Source organism: Macaca mulatta, chromosome 3, assembly GCF_049350105.2.
Source record: "Macaca mulatta isolate MMU2019108-1 chromosome 3, T2T-MMU8v2.0, whole genome shotgun sequence".
NCBI lineage: Eukaryota > Metazoa > Chordata > Mammalia > Primates > Cercopithecidae > Macaca > Macaca mulatta.
The window spans coordinates 132,489,166-132,512,914 of NC_133408.1; the positions used below are offsets into that span (position 1 = coordinate 132,489,166).

The window sequence follows — 23,749 nt, forward strand, 5'->3', positions numbered from 1 at the left end:
TAGGAATCTGTGGTTTTAACAAGCTTCATAGGTGATTCGGATGTGTGGCCAGATGTGAGAACATTGCTGTAGTATAGACTCCAGAGGAATTTAGCATTGACTTTCAGCACCAAGGTCAGTTCCTGGGGGCGGTGGGGGTTGCTCAGAGTGGGAACTCTGAAGCAAAGTTTGCTCTTATTGCTTGTGTTTTGGCTCTGTTATTTTGCTTACAAGAGGCAGGGGGGAAAAAAAGCCTTAGTTTTCTGCTTACTAGATTAAGCAAATTTCAGAGTTATTTTTGGAAATTATTAGGGCACAAAATTTTTTGCTTTTTCAAATACATCTGTATTGAATATGAGTAAAAAGCTGTATTAGCAAAGCAGCCCAATTCATTCGATAAAAGTCACTGGAGAATGAAAATTTTAAAGGACTTTTGAAATGTTAGAGAACTGAAAAGAACTTCATAGATTATCGAATTACTGCTTGCATTAGATTCAGGCAACAAGACCCGGGGAAGTGAAAAGAAATTATAAAGCTAGGGAGTAGAATCTTATCTCTTTCATTCTGGAGACTTTGGAAAATTTCTTATTTTTACCATGAATGCATTAATATAATACAGCATTTCTGTAAATACTGTAAAATGACAGTCACTAAAGCTATTTTCTCTTCAAATCTACAGAGACCAAATAAAACCAATTTTCCATATTGCTTAATAGCTTCTTTCTAAATATCATCTAGGAGTTACAGTTGAAACCACATTGCAAAATATTAATATAAAAGAAGATATGTTCCCAGTTCCACCAAGCCAAATACCAGATGTGCATTTCTTTTATAAGTAAGTGAAGATGCTGTTTCCTTTGACTGTATTTTAATCAAAAGAAACTAGTATATACGGAACACCAATACTCACATATTTATAATTGTGTGTATGTAATCATATACCAGATGTGAGTTCCTGTGGCAGAGAAGATCGATTATGTCACCTGAGGGTTCCTAGAATGTAGCTTATACTTAATAACTAGTAACTGGTTCTTAAATGAAATATAGTAAAAAGTAGGAAACATGGAATATTTTGAAAGCCTTATATAGTTTCGTGTGTGTGTGTGTGTGTGTGTGTGTGTGTGTTCAATAAAGAGACTATTTCACTGTCTAGGCAATAATTATTTATAATTCACATATCAAAGCATCAGCGTAAGTAGATATGGTCCTTTTTTCCTTAAGAATATTTTTGATTATAATATTTATTAAAATGATAATATCTTTACTAAATACTTTGATGATAACATCACCTGGGAAAGTAGTCAACTTTTCATAGGCAATGAAAGTAAATGAGGTGAAATTGTATTAAAATTGTAAATTAGTGAACTTTAATACATTTTTCTTTTTCATTTGTTCATGAAGCCTGGGAGCAATTATTCACATATTTTTGTCTTTATAATCTGTATTATATCTGTTTTCTAAAAATATTATTTGGCTTACAATAGGTCTTCTACAACGACAACATCTTGTATTAATGGCCGATCAACTGCTGTGAAAATGAGGTGTAATCCTACTAAATCTGGAGCAGGAGTGATTTCAGTCCCCAGGTATCCTTATTTCCATATGATTTGTGTTTACTATGAGGAAGAAAAACTCTCCAGAACATTACAATTTTAAAACACATTATCTATGAACATAAAGCAGAAAGAAAACAGAAGAATCTGTAGTTTTGTTTTTTTTTTATAGGGATGTGCTGAGTGTCTATTAAGAGGAATAGGTCCTTGTACAATCTAAATACTTCCTAGCCTCTTGTATGACATATTCTTGTCCTGTTTGCATACAGTGTCTAATTTTTTTGAAAATTATTTAAGCAATATAAAATTAATTATTCTACTTGTGTCCCTGTATTTATGTTATTGTTTAGCCTCGATTTCCTTGAGAGCTGGATTAGTAGCTTTCCTGATTTTGGTACTAGATCAACAATTAACTAGCTGGGTGATCAAGTAATCTGACCTCTGAGTCATAGCTTTTTTTTCTGGAAGGGGATGGGGCCCAGGATAGATAATTTGTATTATCGATTTCTAACTCTTCAGTTTATTGATTAATGGTGGCAGAATTACCAAGTTAAGTCTGACTTATAGAATGTGGTTCATTTAACACAGATTAGCATTAAGGCAATAGCCCTCTATAGTCAAGATCTGAATAATGCAGTTCACCTTGGATGGGAACACAAGAAGAAAACAATTTATAGACTCAGAATTGTCAACTTAAATACAGACTGCTTTAATGGCATGAGTGACACTTGAATGCCTCCTGATTTTTTTCAGATATTCACTTTTCAGTATGAAGATTATTTATTTCTTTATATTTTATTTTTAACATTATTATTATTTTTTAATTTTTTTTTGTAGAGATGGGAATCTCCCTACATTGCCCAGGCTGGTCTCAAACTCCTAGCCTCAAGCGATTCTCTCTTCTCAGCCTCCCAAGCTGGGTTGGGATTACAGGTGTGAGTCGTTGCACCCAGCCAGATTATTTATTTTTAATCTTGGCTGAGTTAAGATACCTTTGGATCATAGCTTGATTTGCAGATATTTTTCCTCTATCAAACTAGCAAAAGTATATGTTTTTAAAAAGAAAATGATCGTGTTAATTTTGATTTTGATAGTTTCACAGTAACCCTTGGGAGATTTTAACCTGTCCTGATTATGTCACATCAGGATTGGAAATCAGTGGTGTAAGCATTGCTTCAAATACTTGTGTATCCTAAAAATACTTACAGGGGTAACAGTATTTTGGGCTTATTTTTGGGCATAAAGGCACACTGACATTCTCTTTCACCAACTGCCGTGTTTCCACTTCTCATAGATCTATGAATTAATTATTCTTTTCACCTGCTCAAGGTGAGAGACCGATGCAACAATAGTACCTAATAATAATAAAAGGGCATCCTGTGGTGGAGGATCCCTCTCCCAGCCTCCAAACTATAACGAAGGCAGAAAACCACCGTCCAAGAAAAGATGTGGTCAGAGATTCTCGCAATAAAAGCGTGTGTTTTTCATCATTCTCTGATATGCCACCATATAGTTCTGAGTTCAGGTGCTGAATCTATTTACTATAGCACATCTGGGGGTCATTTTATGACCCTGACAATTAACTTCTAGTCTCTAGGAGTTTACTTGAATAGCTTCCAAAGCCTCCTCTAGGCCTCTAACTCAAGTAGATGATGTTAATGAAGACTAGGTCTGTCCTTTAGGAAACACGTCACTCTCTCTCTCGTAAGGTGTGTTCTGATGCTTTCATTGTGATAAGGAAAATAGTCTCCTGGAGTTAAGTGATGGCATGCAGAAACTGAATTTTTCCTATGAGGAGAGGAAAACTTGTTTCTCCTTTGACCTCCAGGAATCTGCCACTCAGGGAAGTAAATGATCTTTCCCAGGATTTATCAAGATCACCTGCAGCAGAATACCCTGGGATATCTATTGTAAACATTAATTTCTGGGCCATCTCTAAAAATACAGAATCTTAGATGCTGAGCACAGGAACATTTTTAAAAACCACAAGGCAATTCTGATGCCTACTGAAATTTGAGAACCAGATATTTTCATAACTCGCATTTTGGAATTTTTTTTTGTTTTTTGAGACAGATTCTCAAAATGTATTCCAAATTTTAGTTTTGTGAAAAGCTAATTTAAAATGTGACAGTCTAAAGGGTGTAGTCCTTCACCCATGTTTGATAAATCTTCATTTAGAGTTGTGATGCGCACTGAAGTGTGCTGACCATTGCTTCAGGGAGCTGCTTCAACACTACAGCCTAAACGTGCCGACCTTTATTTATTTATTGAATCAATTTCCCGTCAGGGCACAAGAGGGAGCTCGGAGATCAGAACACGAGAAACAGCAGCTTTCCTGAAATTATTAGTTTTTTTTTTTTTCCTTTCTTTTAGTGGTGGGATTGAATAACTCTTTCTTACTAACAGGAGGAAAAAAAAAAAAAAAAAGTCAACATAGCCCAGTTTCTCAGGCTGCTTTTTAAGAGAACTTCTTTTCTTTCTTTTCTCTCTCTCTTTCTTTCATTCATTCTTTCTTTTTTTTTTCTTTTTTCTTTCTTTTTTTTTTTTTTTTCAGCTTTAAGATCTCCAGAGTGGAGGGAGGGAGATGCTAACCAGACGCTTGCCTTGAGAAGCTTCATATGCTGACCAAAAAGTCTCAGAAGGAGACTTTGGTAGTGCAGAAGGAATGCCACTCTCAGGAATTCTCATTGCTTGGCCAAGAATCTTGGCAAGCCAGGCAAAAGTTTACTTTAGCAGGAGCAATGTTGGTTGGGGTTCTATATCTTGGTGTCCTGGGAAAATGTCTTAAGATCCCCAGACCTGGGAAAGTGAGAAAGTCTTAATAGAAAGTGAAATGGGCAAGAGAGAAAAGGGGAAATGTGTGTTCTTTGTGTATCACCTGAGAAATTAGAGGGAGCAGCAAATTATCTGGGCTGCCTTCTCATCTGCAGCTGGAAACACCAGCCTGTCTATTTGGTCTGGCAAATGTAGTTGACTTCTAATTCCATAAAGTGTCTGGAGGGTATGAAACATTTTTGATAAAAACAGTACAGTGTTTATGGCAGATGTAATCTGACAGCTGGAGTGAAGTTACAAGATTTTCTAGTGTAGTTTGCACCTTGAGCAGAGAATAAACTGCTAGCACAATAGGCTGCTGATGTTCCTAAATATTAATAGATGCCCCTAAGTAGATGGCCCCCTAGCCTTTGCCTAAAAGGCTTCTTAAACCTCTAATCATTACCTTAGGTAGATAGAGGAACTGAAGGCTTTTCTTTTATTGGGAAGAATTTAGACCTAAGCATTGTGTCCAAAGGGTTCTTTTAAAAACATGAGAAATTTCTGTTAGTGAAAAGGGTATAAAAAGGACTTATTAAAAAGCAGACAAAGGGAAGCATTTTTACTCTGATAATAGAGGTGCCACAGCATCTACAAGATCCTTGAGTCAAACACATTGACTTTACAGAGCAGGAAACACTGATGGCCCAGGTTGTATAGCTGCAGTGTGGCATAGTCCAAGATGGAATAATTTTCTAAGTGTGTGTTTTTTTCATGCCATAATGCTTTCATCTTGCCATTTTTTCATTCGATTCCTCCTGGGCAGAGATTTGCAAAGAAGCACACTAAGTTAGAGGCAAATATCACACTTACCCCAGAGGATAACTCAACTGATTTACAAGTTATTGGTGCCTTCATTTAAATGAGTCATCTTTCCTCAAACAGGGTCTTTATTGATGCCACGAGTTAGAGGAAAATCATTTTTTTCTCTCTGTCAACTTCTGACTATATATAGCTGCTTGAGTAGTTTATAAATCAGCTTAAAATTGTTTTGCCAAAACCTCCTTCAAAATCCAAATTCATCTTCATTATCAGTGTAGCCTCTGGGAATATTGAATCTCACAAAAGGAATGCTTCACTGTTCTGTCCTGTTATAATCAAGGGTCAAACACTCCAGGGGTTTATTTCATAGATTCCAATTTAGAGTCTCTCTATCAAATTCATCAGATCTATTGGATGCTAATATAGTATTTTCTTTGGTCTTTGGGGGAGGACTGTTAAAACCAAATTATCCATTTTCAGTTCTTAAGAGACATGGAAGGATGGTTGGTAAAATGAGTTCTCTTGTTTTCTTTTTCCCTAGAACAATTTATAGACAGATAATAGATACCTAAGTCTGTGCAAGTTAAATTAAAAAGACAATTTAACTCAAAAGACTAAAACTAAATACGTTCCTAGAATATTAAAAAGTAAAAAGGCATATAGAAACATTATGAGCATAAGTGAAAACAGCTAAAATCCATTATGATCAAGAAATGAAAAAACTAAAACAGAATTGCTAAAACTATACATTTCAGACACTAATAAATAATCTTAAGACATGATATAAAACTTGAAACCATTCATAAAATTTTCAGATCAATTTTGAGATAAGGATGATAATTATTTCATTAAACAAGATAAAGAATGTGAAGATAAAACTAGGGAAAGTCAGTTAATTTAGTTTATCTCAGTTTTGATCTGATGCTGGCTTTTGATAGTTAACTCAGGATAGAGTCTTTAGACAGGGAGGTTTTTGCAGGAGATTGATAGAATTTTGTAAACCTGGATCTAAGAACTATGCATAAAAAATCTTACATTCATACTCAATCTGTTGTGATATTCTTGTAGAAAACACTGGGTTCTTGTCACACATCCAGGAAAGAGTAGGCTTGCAGACACTTTGAAGGGTGAGGGGCTATGGAATTTATTGGGCGAAAAGGAAAAAGACTCAGCCAAATGAGAGGGGTTCCTGTTAGCAAGCCCCTATCTCACAGATTGAATCCTAGGTTACCACCCAGGAACAGGAGGGGCCAGGCTCCTCCCCCTGCAAAGGGCGCAAACTTCCCAAGGCCCCACCCCTTTCTTCCAGTGCCAGGCTGATTGGAGGTTTTCTGTGGAGCCCTTTTTACTTGGTTGTCTCAGTCTGAATGTTTGTGTCTCCCCAAATGCATATGCTGAAATACCATTAATACTGGGGTGATAGTAGTAGGAGATGGTGTGTTGGGACGTTATCAGATCATGATGGCTCTCCCCACATGAATGAGATTAGTGCCCTTATGAAAGAGACTCCAGGCCTGGCACGGTGGCTCATGCCTGTAATCCCAGCACTATGGGAGGCGGAGGCAGGCAGATCAAATGAGGTCGGGAGCTCGAGACCAGCCTGACCAACATGGAGAAACCCCGTCTCTACTAAAAAATACAAAATTAGCCGGGCGTTGTGGTGGACGCCTGTAATCCCAGCTACTCGGGAGGCTGAGGCAGGAGAATCACTTGAACCCGGGAGGAGGAGATTGTGGTGAGCCCAGATCACGCCATTGCACCCCAGCTTGGGCAACAAGATCAGAACTCTGTCTCAAGGGGAAAAAAAAAAAAAAAAAAAAAAAGCCGGGCATGGTGGCTCATGCGTGTAATCCTAGCACTTCGGGAGGCGGAGGCAGGCAGATCAAATGAGGTCGGGAGTTTGACACCAGCTTGACCAACACGGTGAAACCTTGTCTCTACTAAAGGTTAGCTGGGCGTGGTGGCGGGCGCCTGTAGTCCCAGCTACTCGGGAGGCTGAGGCAGGAGAATGGCGTGAACCTGGGAGGAGAGGCTTGCAGTGAGCCGAGATTGGGCCATGACACTCTAGTCTGGGCGACAGAATGAGACTCTGTCTCAAAAAAAAAAAAAAAAAAAAAGACTCCAGAGAGCTAGCTAGCCGCTTCCACCACATGAGGATGCAGCAAAAAAGCGCTATCTATGAAGCAGAGAGCAAGCCCTCACCAGACACTGAATCTGCTGACATTGTAATGTTGGACGTCTCAGCCTGTAACTGTAAGAAGTATATATAAACTACCCAATTTAATATATTTTGTTATAGTAGCCTGAATGGACTAAGACACATTTACAAACAATTTGTAATCTCTAGCCTCAGGGCAAAACAATTTTTGAACAAGATGCAGTAGTGTTTTTTGGGCCCCATACAAGAGGGGACAAGCCATCCCCAGCAGAGAAAGTCTGAGTCTCCTGAGATGCCAATGGTGAGAGGAATTACCAGCAGCAGGTTAGAGACAGCACTGAAGCCAGTTTGAATACCCCAACATGGGGAGCTCACTGAAAAGCTCCATGCGAAAGCAACTCAGCAACAATAGTTTATCCTGGAGGATAACTCAACTGACAAATTTTCTAGGTACACAAAACGTTCCCCTCAGTCTCCTCAGACAAAATCCAGAGGGATCAGAAACATATTGACAATATAGATATATGTGTTTTAGCCTTTGTATTTTCTATTTTGGTGAAACAAATTTGTACTGAATTATAAACTATGCAAACAGTTAATAACAGGTTCAGTATTAAGTAATAATAGTTCATAAGAAAAGATTCTTCTCCACGAATTCATAACACAAACCAAGTAGATCCTACTTTAGGAAAGATTTATTTAAAAGAAGACGCTAATAGCTCATCTCTCAGTCCAGTTATCTCTCAGGGAATGTATCCCATTTTAGAATCCAAGACCTAACTTCCTAAAAAAAGTTAATGTGAATTCTTACATATTGCCAGGGCCACCCAGATTCATAAGGCAATCCTGAAGTAAAATAAGGAAACCGGGAAGTCTCTTATTCACTTACCTATAAAACCAAATCAAGGTCCACCTGGTTGTCCTTTGAATCAGTCTTTACCTAGAATTCATAGCACATCCAGCAATCCTGTAGAATCCTAGCCTGGAATGCCCCGGCTATCCGTGACAGTGTACTGTCTCTGTAGACATTTATTCACTGGTTCCTATGGTGACTGCATAAACCAAAAATTATAAAAGAAGCACAATTTGTGGTACCTCTGCATTCCAGCTTTAAAAAGCTGGAGGAGGTGGCTGGAGATGATGATAGGATAAGTAATCAAAGGGAAAAGTATTTCAAGTACTTGGCAATAAAACATTTATCTATTTTACTGTTTGTTTTTCTGTTTTCTTGGTAAGAGAAAATATTTGTTTTTCTCTTATACTTTTTTTCTATTTTCATACTAAAAATAAGTGCTATTCAAATTATTATTGCTTCATACATCCCTGTTTCATATGGAAGGACTGATTTAAATTATGACATTTAGGTTAATAACAAATAATTAAATTTGGATGTTCCACAATTTAAATGATTCATCAGGTTAAAAGAATCAAATAATTGACTCTAAGGTAAACTACTTTGAGTAAAGCTAAGAGTATCTTTTAAAAAATGAAGTCTACCAAGGAAAGGCACTATAGTGTTTTGACACCCAACAGCAGCTTTATAAATTACATCACTGTCGTGATTTTGTTGTTGCAGTTTCTGTGGTTCTAGCAGTTCTTTAGAAAGTGGTATGCATTGCTAATAGTCTTTTATATTTTTCATTGCTCTAAACTTTCCAAAATTGTTCACTCATTTTATCCATTAAAACTACCTCGTGAAGGTAGTATAGCAGACATTTGATTTTGACAAAGTACAAAAAAGTGGCAGGGGAAAGGAGGAGTTAAGTCATTTGTAGGAAAACATAATCATTTGCGTGTCCAGTTAGAATTGTAACCCAGATCTTTTCTTTAGAAGTTTTTGCAACTTTGATTAGTTTTCTCCTTTTTTTTTTTCATTTATAGAGTTCATTTTTCTCAGATTTTAACAGACTTTCTCTTCTATTTTTCCAAGATAAACTGGTTTTTTTTTCTTACTCAAAACTTCACTGTTCTGGAAAATAAAATATAGAATAATTTGGGGAGGAAGATTTGAACTGGAGAGCACTTTTGCTATTTTCACTAAATGAACAGGAAATTGTATTCTTGAATATTTTTGTCATTGTTTACCCAATATTTTAAAAAAGAAAAAATTTGAGTTGCTTTTTACTAAAAGGGGGAAAGTATGGATATTTTATGTGGCATGATTTTCATCTATTGTACTTAAAAAAAAAAAACCTGTCTTTGTTTCAGTTTGAGTATATTCATTACCTTTTTTTTTTTAGAAACAGAGAAATTAAGGCAGATAAGAGTTAAGCCATTTTCCCCAGAGTCACTATTTGTCATTGTTCTTAGCCCTGACATATGGCATAGGGACTCAGTTACAGCATGCTATAAACAACATTGCTTTTATTCACATCCCACCACTTCTGCTTAGTGTATGGACACTTTGGAAAGATAGGCATGTAAAAATGCAGTCAATTTACAGACATGTAAATTTTTTTTTTTAGCGTTCATATCTTAAGGTGTCTTAGAATACATTTAGTTAACTAACAGTATGAAATTTTACTTTGCTGTTAGACTGAATATTATAGTTTTGGACCATGTATCACTGGAAAGGTATTTGAAGTTAAAGCTTCAAAAAGTGTTTTTTTATTTTTCCTTATTATTTTGTGGCTATCCTTTTGCTATTAATGGTTTCAGGACACCTGTCCTCAGCACCAGCTGAGGTCTGAAGGAGGTTTTCAGGGCAAAGCCTATATTTATGTGGCTTGACTTAAGGAAGCCGAAAGTGGTAGACAATTTAAATTCCCCTAGTTTTAATGCATTCATGAACAAAACAGCAGTTCTTACTAGAATCTATCCAAATAGCTTCTGGCATCAATCAGTAAGGATTCTGTATACCATAACAGCCATTAATTTTTCAGCCATGCTGTGTTTACCTGTCCCAGAATGAAAGAGGCAAGCTGAGGTAATGGCCCCACCCACTAGAAAGAACAGTTTCCAAAAGTCTCCAGAGCCTCCCTAGTGGTTAGTTCTTTGTGATCCTATCCCTGCGTCTAAGCCCCATCCACATCCATCATCTTCAGAGTAGTGAAGGTAACCACTTTTCAGATTGTCATTAGGCCAAGGAAACCCAAGATTGCAACGTTATTTGCATGACTTTGTTGCATGTTGACCTCATAGTTGGTTAGTTTTTCACTTTAGAGAATTTTGTGATGATATCTTTCTCCTACTTCTAAAAGACCAGGGTCCTGTGCAGCATTCTATTCCCTAAAGCATCTCGCCTAAGTACATTACCTTAAACAGAAGTTACAACCTCTGTAACATATGAGGCCTTTCATTACCTAGTTTCTCTCCGTATGCCCAGCACTCACGCATTGCATTGCTCTTGAAACTTGCAACAATGACCCACCTGTAATTTCCTGCCAATTAATAATACCTTTTCATTCCTTTGCAGGAATTCCTTTGCTTTCTTCTTTTCTATTCTGGCTAACTCCTACCAAATATTCTAGACTCAGCTTAGATATCATTTCTACCAAGAAGCATTTCCAGAGCCTTTTTTTTTTTGTCATTGTCTCTGTCTCTCTCTTAAATTCAAAATAAAAAAGCTGTATAGAAATATAATTCCTCTACCATACAATTCAGTCATTTAAAGCATATCATTCAGTGGTGTTTAGAATATTCAGGGATATGGGCAACCACCACTACAGTCAGTTTTGAAGATTTTCAACAGAAACCTCATATCCTTTAGCTCCTAGTCTCCTATGCCCCAGTCAACTTCCCAGCCCTGAGCAACTACTAATTTACTTTCAGTCTCTATAGATTTCTCTATTCTGGACTTTGAATAGCATCATATCATTTGTGAAATTTTGTGACTGGTTTCTTTCACATAGCATAATATTTTCAAGGTTCTTCCAAGTTGTGACATGCCTTACTGCATTTCTTTTATGGCTGAATAATATCGTTTATACAGATAGATTGCATTTTGTTTATACTTTCGTCTGTTGATAAATATTTGGGTTGTTTCCACCTTTTGGTTATTATATAAAATGCTGCTATAAACATTCGTGTACCAGTTTTTGTGTGAAGATATGTTTTCATTTCTCTTGGGTTTATACCTAGGAGTGAACTTGCTGGAATGAATAAATAGTAACTTTACACTTAATTGGTTGAGGAACTGCTAAACTTTTCAAAGTAGGTGCACAATTTTATATTCCTATCAGCTGTGCATGAGGACACCAATTTCTCTACATCCTCACGACACTTGTTACTATCTTTTTGATTCCAGCCATCCTACTAGGTACAAACTGTTATGTCATAGTGGTTTATGTCTTTTAGATTTTTTTCCACTTGTGTTTCTTCAGCATCCACACAGTGCTCCCCAGCATGTGATAGGTATTCTGATGTTGTTTGAATGGGTTAAAAAGCTGTCATTTATGTGTTTTTGGTTTTGTTTATGATTTTAGCAAGTGCCCAGCAGGTACTTGTGATGGGTGTACATTCTATTTCCTGTGGGAGAGTGCTGAAGCTTGCCCTCTGTGCACGGAGCATGACTTCCATGAGATTGAGGGAGCCTGCAAGAGAGGATTTCAGGTAAGGGACAAACTCTCAAAGCAGAGCTTTGGCATTATAGTTGGTTAGTCTGGTATCACATCCTAGAAACCAAGGTCCAGAAGTATGGCAAAACCTTGTAGTTAACTTAATGTGACATTGGTAGGCATTTAAAATCAAGTTTGTTAGCTGAACTTTCAGATGCTAGGGTAACTGGAGATGTGCACTGGGATTGAGGAAAATGAATCATGATAAGGGAGTCACAGGCTTTGAATATTTACCTGGATTATATGGGAATGATATCATTAAACCAAGATGTGATTTATATAATGCAGGTTAGGTATAATTAAGATGGGGATAATATAACTGACTCACTATAAGAAGCGTGCCTAAACAGTAAAGCATATACACGTAAAATTAAGATCCTACTCTATAGCTTCTTGCATTCATACTTAAATATTTTTTATTTCCATTTTATATTTAATACATTATGAAAACTTTCCCTTCTCATTAAATATATTTTTAAAATCATTTTTATTTATTGATAAATATTTTTAATGTAATTTGGTGTTTAATAATACCTTTGTTAGACATTTGAGAGAAAATTGAAAACAATCTTTTTATAAATAACTGTAGCAAACACCTTTGAAGGAAATTTGATTTTGTTAGTTTATGATTAGCAAGAGATTATTTGAATCCAAAAAGAATGGACATTTTTAAGGCTTAATACATATTACCAAATTACTTTGGTTATATCAGTTTTCACTTTCTCTTCATTTTCACTTTCACCAATAGTGTTTGAGAGAGCCTGCTTCACTGCACTAACTTTAAGTAGTATCATATGAAAAAAAACAAAACAAAACTTAATCTGCTTCAAGACCACTTGTTTACCACCACTCCATGCCCAGATTCCATTAAAATCATAATAAAGAAGCACAGAGGAAAGTAAACCAACACTAATTCTGGAAACCTGAAGGGAGAGTGGAGAGCAGAGAATTAGAGAGGGGAAGCAGTTTTTCCCAGGAAGGTCTTGAAGAGCTTGCAGTTAGCAGGATGAAGGGCAGGAACTTGAGAGGAATGAAATCAGGATGCTTGCACCCAATCCCATGCATTCCAAGTATTTGACAGCAGTTGCGTTCACCTCTCGCCTAAGAAAAAACCATACAGAACTATTCTCTAAGTTGGTGTTTTTCAAACTTTAATGACAGTGAACCTATATTAAGAATTATATTGTACTTCAAACCCAGTACACACACATAAATTAGACACACAGAAATATGCCTAAAAGTGAGATAAAGTTTCAAGGAACAATATTTATTTTGTATTTTATGATAAAGTACAAGCACAGAGTTAATGTAAAGTATATTTTTATTAATAATTTAATGCAGTATACAAAAAATAAGCAGATAACACAAAAACAAAAATTAGGAAATGTGTTATTTAATTTGTCAAATGTGCTTCCCTGTAGATGGCTTATTCTAGTTCAGAGCACACAGAATCAGTGCCGCTCACTCAGCTAGCACACTGCTGAGACAGTTTCTTTTTAATATTTTTAAGTAGGTCAAGGATAAAAATTCCAGATTCACAAAAATAGTTTTTTGTTAATCCTCTTAATAATGATAATGCTTTTTCTACTTCACAATAGAAATTCTTCTTTACCTTTACTCTACAATTATGACAAACTGCTTATCTTATAATTGTTTTTTAGAGTAAATGAAAAACGAAGCTGCACTCTCCTTGGCTACCAAGTTTAATTCAAAGGTTTTTGAATGACTAAATGATCTTTTGTTCAAACATTCTTTAATATTTCTCTCCTGGAAGGTAATGAATGATGAGAAGGTTAAGACAGTAAAGTTGCAACAAGTTCTCTAATTTAATTTCATTCAAACTGTCTTCCTTGGTAGGGTCACTTCAACATATGATAAGATTGTTGAGAATAGATAGTTGCTGGCTGATTATTTAGTATTTGTTTTTGCCTTTAAAATGATACTTTTTGGATCACTTTGATGTGCTTGACATGTTGAAATTTATAACATCCCCCTATAGTTACATATTTAATTTGAGAAATACTGGAAGCAGTTAAATATATTCTTCTACTATGCTTAGATACCAGTTTTGGAAATATTTGTCTAAGGAGCTTAAGCTTCAGTTACAAAACTATGAATATTATTCCTGAGTTCATAGACCTTACTTAGTGTATTCCATTGCAACTATAAAAAAATGGGTATGATACAGTAAGTGGGAATAGCCACCTCCAATCACGGAATAAAATATTTTAAAAAGTCAACTCCTCTGTGAGTTTCAGATACAAATGACAGCTATTGCTGTTTTTTATTGTCAGTGAATATGTGTGGATTTCTTTGGATACCAAAGCTTCATAATGGAAGAAAAATAGTTATTGTGAAATATTGCAATGGGTATATTTAATCTTTTTAACCATCCCACTGTGTTTCAGTCCTATTTGCAACACCATCTTTATCATTTTTTTACTTTATATTGATTGAGCATTCACTTTCCTAATTCTTTAGATATATCTAATACAGATGCATACGTTAAATTTATACAGGTCCTCCACATACAGCTGATATAAACAAAAAGAGCTGCACAACTTGTGATGAAAGTGCTCTTATCAAGTGGGATCTGTGAAATCTATACCAGGTTCTAAGTGTGTATTAAGCATTACTTATGTATGTCATGCAACACTAAAGATTTGAAGAGAAACTGTATTATTACTAAGGGGACTGTCTTAAAATTTATCTTTGAATTTATTTTACCCTGCTCACAAAATATTTCTACATACTAGAATAATAATTTTTTCAGCTGCAGTGTCAGCCATTTTGTTTTCCAATGATGTGTGGTTGAATGAATAAGGCTTTCTAATTAATAGTTACAGAATTACTAAGATAATTTGCCAATAGCTTGATTTTTTTTTTCCATGTCAGTATTTGAGGAGCTTATTGAAAAGTTAAGCATTCTGGGTTTGCAAGTATTTTTTTAATTTTGAAGTTTTAAGATTTTGTTATAAGACTGCCATCAGACAGTAGAGCTTGCTATTTTCATTGGGTATTGCATTTGATAAAACCATATCAAAGATGGTACAGTCTTTTTTCCTTGTTAGAATGCACTTCAAATAAAGTCAACATTTGCTAACGAATTTGTTTCTCTCTGTATTGTCATTATTGACACTTAGAGATGCAGCAGATGAATTTGAACATGCCTCAGCATTTCCCATATTACCATTTTTATAAAAAATGTGACCCACTTAAAAAGAAATTTATTTGCACTAAGTTTAGGAAAAACGTTACAGCTATAATGTACAAACAAAAAAATCCAGTCACTAATATCCTTTCTAAGGAACATGCTGAAAGTTCCTATCCAAAACTTGAATCAGACTTTTCCTCAAAGTGAAGAAGAGTCTCTTGCCCCTTTCACTTCATGACTAACTGCAAAAATATTTGTGTATTTAAATAATGAAAATTAACATTATGGTGTTATTCTTCTGTTAGAGTGTTGATAAAGTGACCATCGTACACCAGAAAGTTTAATGAGACACGTTAAAACATTAGTGCCCTGTGTTATTTAATGTCGGTGGATAGAATCACCATGCAGATTGCTACTGGTCACTGTATATGTTGAAATATATAAGGAACCATGCACTGTACTCTGATTTTCTATTTTGATCTGCTTATTTGATCTATCTATTTTTTTAAATTCCTGGTTGAGACCCAGTATATTAAGGCAGTTTGAAAAACATTGCCCTAAAGGAATTGCCATCTATTTCGGGAGGATGAAAGTACTGGTGTGGGTAGTGATGACCCAGAATAATGCTTTCCTTATTTTGGCATGGGGAAGAAGGGTGTAGACTATGTGCCCGCTTACACCAGTTACCCAGCCGTGGTACACCTATATGTCCTGGGTCTAGGGTCTGTTCTTCCACTCGGAGGACAGGCTTATTGGGAAAATGGGCTTACATGATGGGTGGATGCAACCCATTTCTTAGAGTAAGCAACCTAAGCTTTCATTCAAAAACATGACTAAGATGTCTAAGAGCATCAAAATTGGAAAAAAAGAAAGCCCAGAAGGTATGTTCATATGGAGCCATTTTTATTCAACCTCCTTGGCATGCACTGTACTGTACTGTACCCTTCTGAGGTGGCAATCTATGTCTTTGTTTGGTTTTTGCATTTTCATTAATTAATTCCTTATTCATTCATGTATCTTTTTTCCTGTATTTCTGGAGCCCAGAAGGTATGTCCATATGGAGCCATTTTTATTCAACCTCCTTGGCATGTACTGTACTCTACCTTTCTGAGGTGGCAATCCATGTCTTTATTTGGTTTTTGCATTTTCATTAATTAATTCCTTATTCATTCATGTATCTTTTTTCCTGTATTTCTGGAGCTTTTATTAAATGAATGTTGAATAATCCTCTATGCCTACTGTAAGTAAAGGGTTAGCAAAACCCTTTCTTCTTTTATGTAAGAAATTGACCTGTGACAAATCTAGCTTTTACAGTTGAGTCTGAATCTCATTTCTCATGTCTTCTATGGTTTTATGGTTTTTTTTTTTTTTTTAAAGGAAACCTTATATGTATGGAATGAACCTAAATGGTGCATTAAAGGAATTTCTTTGCCTGAGAAAAAGTTGGCAACCTGTGAAACAGTTGACTTTTGGCTGAAGGTGGGAGCCGGTGTGGGAGCTTTTACTGCTGTTTTGCTGGTGGCTCTGACCTGCTACTTCTGGAAAAAGAATCAAAAGTAAGTACCCTCTGAGATGATCACAAGAGAGCAAGAGAGCCTATTTTGTTGTGAAAATTCTAAACTTGATCATTATATCCAATAAATAGATTCTTCAGAGACACAAGAATTTCCTCCTTGTGAAGAAATCATAGGAAAGGCCTTGAGAAAGCAAGCAGAGGAAACGATTGTTATTCTGACAGTAGAAAGATCATAGAACATTAGAGATCATTGAGTTAGAGTCATGTATTAGAAAACAAGGAAAACAAGAGGCTCCATGTTACTCAGGTAGATTATGGCAGAGCTGAGATTTGGAAGGCAGATATTCTCTCAGTGTCTGCCTGTTTAAAAAATGACATGATGCTGTCTTCTTACTTCACCTTTTCTTTTTAAAATTTCTTGTGGGAAGACATTTGCAAAAAAAAAAAAAAAAAAAAAAAGAAAAGAAAAAAAGAAAAAAACAGATTAAGTGTATAGGCAAATATCATGTTTATTTGCTCCAGGTCTTCAAGGATCTGGAATTGAATATGGAGCCTAATTCCTGAATGTATATTGATCTGTTATAGGACTTGAATCTTTTAGAATGATTTACACCTCAGGGGCACTGTGGAACTCCTATATTGTAATATCTACGGACAATTGCAATATCTGGGGTGATAGTATAAAGGAATAAATAATATAGAGAGATGATAAAGACCAAATTACTTGCCTGTTTGATATTCTCATCTTTACAAACGAAATACTGGGAAAACCTTACAGTGAATTGGCTTCCAAATATTCACGTTAAGAAAATGCATGCAGGCCTCAAAGTCCCCGCCCCCAAATTTTTTCATTATTGAACAATTCAATGTAAAGTGGTAGAATTAACTCTATTGAACTGATTTCTGAAATCCTGGGAAATATTTCTTTATAAATGGTAGATACATGATAACACACATATTGCTATGGCTGTAGGCTAGGGAAATTTGTTGGTGGAGCAATTATACTCCAAGCTAGTATATGACCACCTAAAATTTACTGAGCTAGTATATGACCACCTAAAATAAGTATGTATTTATATTAACATAAATGGATATTTATTTGTTTATTTTATCACTATTTAGACTGGAATACAAATATTCCAAGTTAGTAATGACGACTAACTCAAAAGAGTGTGAACTCCCAGCTGCAGACAGTTGTGCTATCATGGAAGGAGAAGATAATGAAGAAGAAGTTGTATATTCCAATAAACAGTCACTACTAGGAAAACTCAAATCTTTGGCAACCAAGGTGAGAGTAGAATTTTAACCTGGTGTTACTGGGCATTTATAAAGTAGGGGGCATATTAACCTAATAATAGCATTCATACAAGCTGTTATTTTGCATGTTTATATCTCAGTGGATATTTATTCAACAGAAACACTCTTAGAAGCACGTGATATAAATACAATAATATTCACTGCAGCATTGTTTTTGTTGGTTGTCAAACATCATCAATAAGGAGTTAGATATTTTCATATGTCAAAGTGATAGAATACTATGCAACTCTGCAGCTGTTAAAGACTGAGATATCTATGTGTACTGATAAATCAGTAGGTCCAAGATAGAGTGAAAACAAATGGACTATAGTATTTATATTAAATATACATTTATGTTTGTATTTGCAGAGAAAACTGTTAACAGTAGCTGCCTTTTGGGAGTGGTGAACTAATGAGAGTGTTTAGTCTTTGAAAGCAACACATTTTTGTGATATTGGAATATTCACAAAGATACTATTTTATAATTTAAAAATGGGGGCTAATAAAAGATATTACATTCATTCATACTGTTCCTTTTTATGGCAAGATTGTTTTACATAAAGAAAATAAAAGTTATAGAAATTATTGAGGTATATGAGGTAACATATTGTTGGCTTTGGATTTTGGAACAACTACCATATCCAAACATAACATGAAACCATAAATTGTTTGAAAAGACATTTTATTTGACGTTTTTCACCACTGACTTAAAAGATGAGAAATTATCAGCTTACTTAAGATTAAAAAAGAATGAAATAGAAGAAAGAAGATGACTTTCAAATTATTTACAACAGGATAGACAAGAGACAAAATTTACATTTATAAAGAGTATATAGTAACCATTTCCTTGTACTCTCCTAATTTAGGCACATAAATATAGAGAATTATTTAAGAGTAAAATGAAAAAACCATCTTTCCCTTCTACTAATGGTTAATTTTTCCTTTTATTAATATAAAGATGTAAGGAGGGTACTATTGCCATAAAGTAACAAGAATATAGTGATTATTAAGAATGGAGATCTTTACCCTACTTGCAAGCTAACAAGTAAGTCTGCTACAGTTTCATGGACAGTTTAGAAGACATGAGACTCCTGTCAGAGATGAAGGACAGTTTTATATTCACAGAATAGTGCTAGCAGAGTAATAACCTTTATACCAGCTCCCAAAGCTACAGGTAGCCCACAAGTCTGTGTTCCCACAGTGCTAATTGCAGAGGAAATGAAATCACTTGGTTGCGTTACAGGAAAGGGACTCTAGGCCTTAGGAACCTAAATGTAAACATATCCATCCTTTGCCTCAAAGGGGGCTATTGTCTTCATTGTTTTGGACAGGTAGCATACCTGTCCATTGCTCCGAAGGGAGACACTATTTCCAAGACTGTAAGCAAGCCTACCCTTTGCTCAGGAATAAGACAATATATCTTTATATTCCAAGGCAATTTTCTATACAAAGATTCTTGAAAAGATAGTCTAGAAAAAAGGGTAATCAGTTTCTCACTTTTAAGATGTACAGAAATGAAAGAGTACCATGGAGAATTGTCTCCAACAACATCCAAACCTCGTTTTTATACCATGTTGGTTTCTGATGAATTTTCCCTTTAGTTTCCCACTCCATGCACCATTCTGATTAATATGACTGACTGAGGCTGGGATTAAATTTGATCAATTTGCTTTATACAGCATTTAAATAAAGCTACTACCAATAGGACACCAAGCAGAGGTCCTTACCAAGATGAGGCCAATCTGTATTGTTAACCTCAACCCTACCCTCAGGGTCCCAGACTCAACTAGCCGAACAAATGCTATGAGCCATTAGGGTTGACCTTAGAAAGCTAGGTAGCTTTCTTGTGTTGACCTTTCCACTGGCACTCAGATATTTCCTCCTTAAGATTCAGACAAAAAGGGGACAAGGAAATTTTCAAAATCTTAACAGAGACTCAATATACAGAAGTCCTCCCTTATTTGCAGTTTCACTTTTCATGGCCTTATTTTTGTGTTTTTAGTTACCCACAGTCAACTGTGGTCTGAAAACATTACATGGAAAATTCCAGAAGTAAACAATAAGTTTTAAATTGTGTGCTGTTCTGAGTAGTATGATGAAATCTCCTACTGTACTGCTTCATCCCACCCTGGAAGTAAATCATCCCTTTGTCTAGCATTTCTTTGCCGTATACACTACCTGCTTGTTAGTTACTTAGTAGTAATCTTGATTATTAGATTGGATAAAAAAAACCCAGTATTATAGGGTTTGATACTATACTTGGTTTTAGGCATCCACTGGAGGTGGGGGGAGTTGGAACGTATCCCCTGGAAATAGGGTGGGAGTACTGTGTCTCCAATTTTTGTCACACTCTTGGTGAGCAGTAAATTCAATCAAGTGGTTACTATCCTTTTGATCTAGGATCATGGCAATCCAACAAGACAATCCAGATACATTAATCCAGGTATTACAGGATATATTAGTGATTGCACAGAGACTCTCTTGGTTCTCAAGGAGAAAGTATAGGGTAATTATATTGTGAATAACAATGTATGGACAGTGAGTTGATGTTGACCTGAATGCCTTTGATAGCTGAGGTGATGTAATTGATTACTTCAAGCTAAGGTCAGAGGCAAATTTTATATCACAATTTCTAACATCCCTAACAGTAGGAGTATTTCCCTAAACAGTTGAATATCTCTTATGACTACTCCTAAGGTGCAAGTTACCATGTTTTTAGTGAGGAAGCATGTTAGTGTCTGACTTCTACACAAGAAGTACAGTCCTGGAGGTAGACATGGTGCCTCTGGAAAGAAAGTGTTATTCACAGTTGTTGGGTACATTAAGTGGGACCTACATTGTTCAGGCAGCACAGGTTGACTGTGCCTGTAGGTGGCTTCTCTGCTGGCTAGTAAGCCTTAGGGTTTCCAATTCACATCATATAATGATGTCTCCTTGTTGTCTTCAGGGAGACTGCTTGAGGGAAGTCAGTTCAACTTTTCCTGTTTGTCCACACTGCAAACTAGTGACTTTTGTTCACCTAATGAAATGACTAAATAATGGCTATGGGAATGAGATGTTGGTGTTACTCTGGGGCAGGGGCTGAGGCTATTTCCTGCTGTTTTGGATACATTTCTCAGTTAGTTTAAGGGGAATGGCAAATGAACTGTGATGAGAGCATGTGGTGGGTATGGCAGACCCAGCAGTGAGTTAAATTAAAGGCCCTTGCCATGATTTGAGAGAGCCACATCAGAGCATTTTTCTTCATAGAAAGGTGACAGGGTGACCCTGAAATTCGTATTAATATCCCTTAATTCTTCATACTTCTCAGGATCTAAGCTGTCTCCTCCATTATCAGACTGTGTTATTGTCTGTCCAGTGCTAAAAAACCAGCTTGTCTCATTTCAGTAACTATAATTTCACCTTATTTCTACCCATATCTATCCAGAACATTCATGTGCAAGAGGCACAAAGGCATTTTATAAAAACATATAGAGACTCAGTGTGCACCCCTCCTTTGTCCATGTGGGCCATGGTAGGGGGACTTGGGGGGCAGTGTACTCAACAAGTGGTCATTATCCCTTTCATCTATAATCATGACAGCCAACAAAACAACAATACAGGTGGTTAAACCAGAATTATATTTGAATCTCCTAGACCCCCTTCTGTGTGGGCTATCACTAGAAGTTGTACCCAGGAAGCCTCAGGGTTACTGTTGGAGTAAATAACACATCATGCCCTAGATTGGTGAGGCAGAATCCAGGATGTTCAGATAAGTGTAAATAACCTTATGTAGCAGGTGTAGATGTGTGTCTGTGTGTATGTATGTGTATATGTGTTCTTCCTGATCATTTTCCATGAAGTGGCCGAAAGAAGATGATCCCTTTCCATGGGCAGCCATATTTGATGACCAAACTGCCGTATTAAAATGTGTGGATCAGGAGGCGGTAAGGGAGATAGTCAGAAATCTTTTTGAGTCACTTTCTGAGAAGGTCTTACAACGCTCAATAATACCATATGCTTTTGGACAGTAGGAAATGTGGAAGGTCCACTGAATACCTCTACTCTCAACTAATTTATGGGTAGCTTTTGTGATAAAAAGTGCTCTATTGTCAGACTGCAAATGGTCTTTAAAGCTACTAACTTTATACTGATTTGTTTCAAGGTTCACAATGTATGGGTAGAGTTAGCTGATCAGACTAGAATAGCAACACCATACCCTGAACAGGTGTAAATAGTGGTGAGGCACCACCAATAGCCCAAAGAGGTGGTCAAAGGTATGTTGTAATCAATTTACTAGGGAAGAACTGGTCAACTTTTTGCATGAGTCCCAAGTCTGGCATCTGTGGTAACCTCTGCATCAGAAAAATAGAATCATTTGCCTTGTGTCCAGCCTGTGATGGCAGATGCTTTGCCATGTTGGGTGAGATGATGGATCCATGTACTCATTTGTGACAGTCTGTCTTGTGTAGTCTCTATCAGGAGCTTGATTCAATTTCATCTTTTCATAGGAAGGATCCTTACTTGGGTGTCTACATGAGTGACACATATTTTAATCCAAAACTAAGATCTATTTTAGTGGTGTCCAAAAAGGGTAACCTTGAAATGCCAGTCTTTAGTTTTCTAAGTGGCAGACAAAACAGCTAGCCATTGGCAATAGCTTGAGTCAGTAAAAATATAATGAAGTTTATCAAGGGAGGTAATGTGTAGGTCTTGATAATGCCTTTGAGTTCTGTCCACTGAGCTGAGCAATCTTGTCGGTTTTCAGTTATTCATAGATGGTTGAATATCTGCAGCAGCCAGTGGATACCATTGGGCTTCAGCTCAACCAAATCATCAGTGAACCAGGCCCAACATGTAGTAGAACCTCGATAAATTGAAGGTCTCGTTGAGTCAGTGGTTTTGTTTTGAGCAGTGGAGTAGGCGATAAAGTTTCCTCCAAAGGGTATGCTGCCACATTTTCATGTGAGACCCACACGCTACGGGGGCCAGACCAACTACATTCTTGAATATATGCCATTTGTATTTGACAAGTGAGGCTTATTCAGCCTTTTCCACCTTGTTGAGCGACTGTAAATGGGACTGTCAAGGTGTAGAGTTGCAAGATCTGCATGGGAATGACATTTAGTTTTGACTAGCCAGTGACCAACTAATGGCTATAGGTGGTAGCCATATCAAGAGGTAGTGAGTCTAAAACCTCAAAGGGTGCCTCTGTCTCCTTTTGCCAGGGTCTCCAATTGACAAAATCATTACTTATAGAGAACCATATCACAAAGTTTTCATTATGATTGTGAGGCCGTAAAGGTAAAGAGTGTGCCCCAGCTTTCTGGACAGCTTTTAACATAGCCTGTTAGTTTGGGTCCAATTCAAAGGATACTATTTTGTAGGCTAGCTGATATAAAAGAACAAGTAGAATACTCAAGTGAGGCCCAACACTGTCCCAATAGCCGAGTCAAGTAAAGCGCTGGGCTGTTTTTCCTTAACCACTGGGTAGATTTAGCATTGTAAATCTGCTTATATAGTTCCAATGAACTTTACTTAGGTAGCAGGTCCCTGAATGTTCTGGGGGTTTATGAACCATTTCTGCTAGTAGAAGTGTGATAATTCAAGCAGGGCTGTTGATATGGAGACTTCTGACTTGATACCAACAGGACTTAATTTATATAGTGACTGTTTTGGGCATCAGAAGGTAGAGGGTTTAACTTGTGTGAAACCCTTGCTCACCGTTTGTTGCAAATGACAGAGTTGAGAACTCCTGGGGTATCCTACTGCCTACTGGCCCTTCTCTACATGTGACTGTTCTTGGTCAGGGAATCTCCTTTAGCATGTATGAGACGGGGAAGTACAAGCATATAACATCAAGTTCTGTATATTCAGATGTAGAAGCAACAATAACACTATCTTGAATGGACACATAGAACCCCTCCAAAGGTCACATTATTTTCCCTTTTCTGCTCTAAACCTTGCTCAAACCCCATTATT

At 36.5% G+C, this 23,749-nt stretch overlaps 1 protein-coding gene across 6 annotated transcripts in view; it reads left to right on the forward strand.

Annotated features, from left to right (window-relative positions):
* The window catches only part of ELAPOR2 (endosome-lysosome associated apoptosis and autophagy regulator family member 2), a 209,953-nt gene that overhangs the window by 147,592 nt on the left and 38,612 nt on the right, over positions 1 to 23,749 (forward strand). For all 6 annotated transcript variants that reach the window (XM_077995045.1, XM_077995048.1, XM_077995047.1 and 3 more), the window contains 5 exon segments: positions 718 to 814; positions 1,464 to 1,565; positions 11,691 to 11,817; positions 16,354 to 16,532; positions 17,615 to 17,780. In XM_077995045.1, coding sequence (XP_077851171.1) covers positions 718 to 814; positions 1,464 to 1,565; positions 11,691 to 11,817; positions 16,354 to 16,532; positions 17,615 to 17,780 — 671 coding nt within the window.